The 6,914-nt window shown below is 36.0% G+C and overlaps 1 protein-coding gene across 1 annotated transcript in view; it reads left to right on the top strand.

Annotated features, from left to right (window-relative positions):
• BCKDHB (branched chain keto acid dehydrogenase E1 subunit beta) overlaps window positions 1–5,365 on the top strand; it is a 240,503-nt gene extending 235,138 nt beyond the window's left edge. Inside the window, exon 10 of the mRNA XM_079146543.1 lies at window positions 5,217–5,365. Coding sequence (XP_079002669.1) covers window positions 5,217–5,357 — 141 coding nt within the window. The 3' untranslated portion in view covers window positions 5,358–5,365. The remainder of the gene's footprint in view (window positions 1–5,216) is intronic.
• The last annotated feature ends 1,549 nt before the right edge of the window (window positions 5,366–6,914 follow it).

The raw sequence follows: 6,914 nt of genomic DNA, 5'->3' as shown, positions 1-6,914 counted from the left end.
TACAATAGCCAAAATATGAAATCAACCTGATGCCCCTCGTGGGATGAGTGGATAAAGAGACTGTGGTATATTTATACAAGGGAAAACTACTCAGCTATAAAAATAATAAAATCTTGTCATTCGTAGCAACATGGATGAAACTAGAGAACATTATTTGAGTGAAACAAGCCAGTCACAGAAAGACAAATAACACATATTCTTATTCATTTATAAAAACTGGTAAGTCAGCCAGGCTTAGTGGTGCACATCTGGAATCTGAGCAACTTGGAAGGTAAAGGCAGAAGGATCAAAAGTTCAAGGTCAGATTCAGCAACGTAGCAAGACCTGTCTCAAAATTAAAATAAATAAATATATATTAATAATTACAATAAAAAGGTAATAATAGTTATAAAACAATAGGAAATGCATGATCGGGATTTTAAAAGCACTTCCTTTTTGCAGTTGTAAATGGTGTCTTAGAGGGGTTCAGTCATAGTTATACAAAGAGTCCATGCTTTATCAATTGTATTATGTAAGCTTGCCATAAAAACAACAAAAAGATTTGCTGATAGTGACTGAAGCCACCGTGTGGAATACCTGAGAGTGACTTCAGTGATGTAACGCCTGTGACACTATGACTGGAGAATTAATGGTTGAGGTATTTAAAATTTTCAAGGAGGAAATGAAGTTAAATATTGAAAGATCTTGAGGGATGCCTTGAAAGCCCTAATATATATGCCTTTACATAAATCCACATAACCTATAACACATATTAATATCTTAGTCTCTTTCTTGTTGCTATAACGAAATACATGAAATTGGGCAGTAAAGATTGGAAATTTGTTTGGCTCTTGGTTCTGGAGTCTGGGCAGTCCAACAGCATGGCAAAAAGCATATTTTTGGCATTATAACATGACAGAGGCCATTGCATAGTGAGACTGAGCGAGTATGCTAGTTTGGGTCTCTCTCTTCTTAAAAACCTATTACTGCCATTATGTGGGCTCATTCTTATGGCCTCATCTAGTCCTAATTACCTCCCGTGAGCCCCACTCCAAATACCATCAGCATGTGAATTTGGGGACCAAGTTTTCAACATGTGAACATTTGGGGACACATTCAGATCATGGCAGTTACATTCATTGAAACATAGGCATAAATCCAGTATATGTAATCTTTAAAAACTACAATAATACCTTATGTGTATTAAACTATAATGGATCCAATACTAGTAATTTGTACTTAACCCCTCTTATCTGCTCAAATAAATTTAACAGTCTCTGTCTTCCCTGATTTCAACAAAATGTTTTGTTTTCCAACAACAAAAGAAAAATTTGTGTTGTTACAGAAAATTGGCAGAGATGGTTTATTTTGCCTGTGTCTATGATTTTGATGATTCAGAATTATTTCATATTGCTTGCTTCCTTTTCTGAATATAGTAATTAGCAATACAGATGGCTAATATACAAACAATTTAAGTTATGTTTAGTTATTTATTATAGCCCAGGAGGTTCCTAGCTCACGTTAGTACCTCTGTTTATGGCTTTCCATGTTATCGTGCAAGTTTGTGCTTTCAGTTTCTTTACAGGTCACAGCCTCCACCTCCCTTACACACGTGGAGGACACTTCTGAGGCTGTGTTAACCATTGTGCCTCTCAAGACTCTGTTGCAAAACTTTGATAATCCAAGTCTGCCTTCAATTTTACCTTTTTTTAAATTCCTAATTCAATTTTCCCCTTGTTATTGCTCTTTGCAAAAGTAGTGCCTTGAAACTTGTAGAATAAAGACTAAGAAGATGAGCTGTGTGGAGGCTGAGTATGTACCTAATTGATCTTGGACAAGAGCTTCCATCTCAGTTAAAATGAACTATAAATGAGATAAAGTAGAATCCCTTTAGCACCATGCCTGGCACTCCATTAAGTACTGGTCACTTCTTATCATTCATGTATTTCGGAAAAAATTCTCACAACTGTAGATAGGCATATTTAAGAGGAAATTTGAATACTATTTCTAGAATTTCACATGAGTTTTAAAGGATTATCTGTTTTAATTTAAGCAGCCGATTATTTATGTGAAAGCACACACCACAATAATATGTATGCAGTTGTTAGAGCCTGGTTGTTTTGGGTTCATTTTCAGTCTACCTCACTGGATCCTGATTGAAACTTTGGAAATAGCTGAAGGAAAGTTTCTCTCGATGCTGGTCTGAGTTCTTTTCTGTTGCTCCTGGTTACTTGTTACACTGTGATCACTTTGGAACCTTGCCGTCACATCTGTCATTGTTCCACATGGGTCAGGCCAGTCCACATTCGTGGTCTCTGGGGAAAAGGACCAAACACTGACACTCCCATCTCAAACCATGTTCTATACTATATGTGTGCTCCTCCCAGCGGCCTGTGTGCTAGGCCAGTATTCCTGATTTTATGCAGTTTATAGTTTCTGGATCAAAAAAAAAAAAATTTTTTTTTTTTAATGTGAGTATACTTAGGCAGCCAGTGGAACAGACAATATGATTAATCTGGATTGTCTTGAAAATTCAGGGCAAATGGCTGCTATGGTTACAGTGTCATGTGGTTATAATGTAGAGATAGAGATACTTTGTGAAGGATTAACCTTGCACATAAATCTACAGACTTGCCAATGGGATTCAAGTCAGTCTCTCTCTCTCTCTCTCTCTCTCTCTCTCTCTCTCTCTCTCTCTCTCTCTCTCTCTCTCTCTCCCTCTCTCCCCCTCCCCCCCTCTTTCTCCCTTCCCCTCCCTCCCTCTTTCTCCCCCTCCCTCCCTCTCTCTGTACAACTTCTGTACCAAAACACACACACTCCCATCATCCCATTTTGATGATAGCACAGATTTAACATGCACTCACATAAATCCTTTGCATGTGCACAAATTCAGAAGTAACTGGAGCTGCTTGATTGGCCCAAACATCTTGTTTGCAGTTTCTTTAAAAGAATTTTTTATGAAAGTCCGTGGAAAAAATAATTCAAGGCTCTTAATATATTTTGGTTTACAAAGGGTTAGAATTTCAAATTGTTTCAGTTGGTCAGTGTACATCCTTATAAAACTGAATATTCCATTCATAGTCTTTTGTTATACATCCTTGGATTATCTTCCATGATTTTTATAGTACATTTTATATGCTTATAGTAGTACTTTATAATCATTTAATTCCATGTAATTTGCAGTAATTGTTTCCAAAGCAAGGACACCTCTTCTGTAAAAATCACACATTTATGTAATATAAAATAGAACTTTTATTCACATATGAAAGGGATCCTTCACTTTACTCTTTTCTTCTCTCTCAGTGTCATTTGATTACAGAATTAATAGTCTCATAAAGCCTTAAATAATATATATACAAAGTACAAAGTGGAGGCTTTTCTCACCTCCTTGCTGCTCCCAACCTCAAAAGGGTAACCGCTGTTTACAATTCAAATGTTCCCTGGCAGCAGATGTTTTTCTGTGCCTGTGCAGACATATAGATGTCTTCCTGGAAAGACTGATGCTCACATTCTTGAGGAGTTAGGAGCATTGGTGTTTGAAAAAAATTGAGTTTGATGATGTTAAGTCATTATGCTTAAAGGGAGTGATTTTAATAAACACTGACAGGTCATTTTGTGGTAGGCCAGCTTTCCAAGTTACTAGTTTGAAAGAATAGTATTTTATAACAGGTGTAAAATCAAAGGCATTTTGTGAAATATTTTGCCCTTGATTTTTCTGTATTTTTGCAGTGTCCATGGATAATTTGTTTACAGACAGTGCAGTATTCAAGGAAGATGGAAAAAAACAGCCTGTGTCAGCTAAAGAAATAAAACTGTTAATCCCAAATTGACAATTGAAAGTCCTTTTAAGTTACTTGTTACAATCAAGAAACAATTCACCCAATCTGTCATCTCATTCCAGCTTATTAGTAGTGGAATCTCTTAGGTGACTCTAAAAACCACCTGCATTACATTCTAAACTTGTTGGTAGAGATTTCCTGTTGCTAGGAAATACAAGTTATTTGGTGTTTGATACTGTAAGTCACAGTGGTTAACAGAACTGAAGGGAGGTCTGTAAATGTACCATATTTTTTCTCTTTGGAGCTAATTTGTCCTGTTACCTTGTCCTTTCTGCCTCGATACACTTGTCACAGGAAAAATTTTGCACAGTGGCTAGAAATTAAGCCTCAGATGTCAGAATTTCTTCATGTAAAAATATCTGCTGAAATGAAAAATTAAAAATGGTAACACATGTAAGAAAATTTAGGCCTCCTCCAATCCTTCGTGAAGCAAGGCAGTATATAAAATATATGAATAAAAACCAAAAATTTTATTCTAGGTAATTGCTATGAATAGCAAAGTTAACATTATTTTCTGTAAACTAGTTTAATCATGTTTCTCTCTTTTTAGTTTATATTTCTTAAAATTTATTTTCAAATTTGAATATTTTACTTGTATAACATTTTTTGCCCCTAAAAATAATTTCCTACACTCTTCTACCAGAATGAGAATTTCACATGTTTGAACCAGATCTCTAGCTTCATGGAGTTCATGGTCTGGAGAGGGATCATTTGGCCACTGCAATGAACCATGCTCAAGATCAGTGCTGTGAGAACTCAAGCAGAAGTTCTTCCTCATCTATGGTGCACAGCTGGGAGATCCGTAGAGGCAGGCTTTAGGGTGGGGACCTTTAAGCTAATGCCTGAGAGTCAGACACACATCAGTCAGGCAATGAACAGTGAGCTTGGGGAGTGAGTGGCCAGAGACCAGCAGCATCTGCAAAGTCCTGACCATGAGAGAGACAAGGATACAGTCAAGGATCTGATAGATGTGTAGTCTAGCTGGAGCATAGAGAAGTTACCGGAATTTATTATGAAAGTAATGCTTTTTTATGAATTAAAAAATATAGTAAACAAGAAATCATGCATCATCACTAATTTCAAGCTGCAGTTAACTTCAGTGAACATTTGCCTTACATTTATATTCATAAGAAACACGTGATCCTTGTTTGGCTAGATAATAGATATGCATAAAGGTATAAGATGCATGTACACATATGAAAACATTTTAGGTAAAGTTGGGATCATGCCAACATGCTACTTGTTACCTGCTTTTTTTTTTCCACATAATATGCTTAATTACTTTTAATGTCCTTAGATATCATTGTATTTTAAGTGAGTTATTTTTAAGTTGAAATGTTTTATTTTTGTGAATAAAAATGTATTTTTCAAGTTGGCCATCTCAATTTTTCTCTGCAGGAAGAATGTTTCTTGAACCTAGAGGCTCCTATATCCAGAGTATGTGGGTACGACACACCATTTCCTCACATTTTTGAGCCATTTTACATCCCAGACAAATGGAAGTGCTATGATGCCCTTCGAAAAATGATCAACTATTGATTACATAGGTGGGTACCCTGCATTTTGAGAGAGTTAACATTAGTCCCTGACATGCTACCCAAGGATCAGTAGTCATCAGTGTGTTACATTCTGATAAACAGCAACTTTCAGAACAAAATGTATATTTCATAAATTAAATCTTTACTGGTGTGTTCATATTTAATATGTCAGGCATATATATATATATATATATATATGTGTGATTTCTACAAAGCTTTATTCAGTGTGTTAACACACTAAATAATCAAATACGCCACATATCTGTGTTTCAAATTTTATCTTCATTTCTGTATACTTTTTCAACTATTTGAAGTATTCATGAGTAGGTGTAATTTCTGTTATTTAGAAATGCCCACTTGGGCTAGGGTTGTGACTCAGTGGTAAGAGTGCTCACCTAGCATGCCTGAGGCCCTGGGTTCCATCCTCAGCACCACAGGAAAACAAAATAAAGGTATTGTGTCCACCTATAATTAAACAAAAATATTTTTTAAAAACCCCCCTCAAGCACCATTACCTTAGGCTCTAGTTATTTATTTGAGGATTTATAACATTCTGAAATTCACCCTTATATTATCTGAAAAATTGATATGTTAAGAAGAATACCTCCTTATTGAGGGTAAGGGAAGTTTTAACCAAGGGAGGGACAGGGAGAAACTTAGCACCACTACTAGTTCCAGATCCTTTTGTGGCAAGTGAATGCTTTTTAAATTTTGAATAGTAGGTGATATTTATTCATAATGATTTTTTGAAGTCATGCTTATCAGCCCCTTCAGCAGTATCATTCTAACAGAAATAACATCAAGCATTATTAAATTAGTTTTTCAAGGTTTTAATATAGAGGTTGCTATCACAGACACCCTGATTTTGAAATGTTTCAGAATGAGTAGGTAGAATAAGACACTTTACATTTTAATATGTAAGTTGTCCAAAAAATAATAGTAATACATTTTGAAGATCCATGATTTTTCAGAAGAATGGACTCTGTAAAATAGCACATCCCATACTTTTTAAAGATTAGAAATGCTGTAATTCTTGAATTCTGTCTATGGATTATAAAGCTGGTTCACCTAAAATCAGAGAGAGATGTCTTTACATTGGTACAGATACAGAACATAATGTCTATCATGTGCCACTATGTTAGTTATTATAATCCCCACATTTTTTTCATCTCTTTTTACAGAATATTGTTATGGGTGTACATTGGGGCTGTTAGACCTCACACCCCATTATTCTCTCAGAAATGCAGTTGTAGGTGCTGTGTTTCTGATGTCCTCTGCTGCCTGTGAAAGCAGCTGGCTAGCAGCTGGTTAGCCACACTCAGGACTGGTGAGAGAGCTTCCTCACTTTGACTGTTCCCGTCATTCCCTTCCTTGGGCCATCCACATGGCAAGTCAAGGTAGTAGTGGTGGCAGCCACATGCTGGTTTTAAAAATTTTTTCTTTGTTTTGATGTGCATAAAACCCCAGGGCTTCATGCATGCCAAGCAAGTGCTCCACTATTGAGCTACACCCTACATTTGTTTTTAAACATGAGCAAAGAGTTTAAACCTGTCCTGAA

This window comes from Sciurus vulgaris, assembly GCF_902686455.1.
Source record: "Sciurus vulgaris genome assembly, chromosome: 7".
Lineage (NCBI taxonomy): Eukaryota > Metazoa > Chordata > Mammalia > Rodentia > Sciuridae > Sciurus > Sciurus vulgaris.
This window is presented reverse-complemented; position numbering and strand designations above follow the sequence as displayed.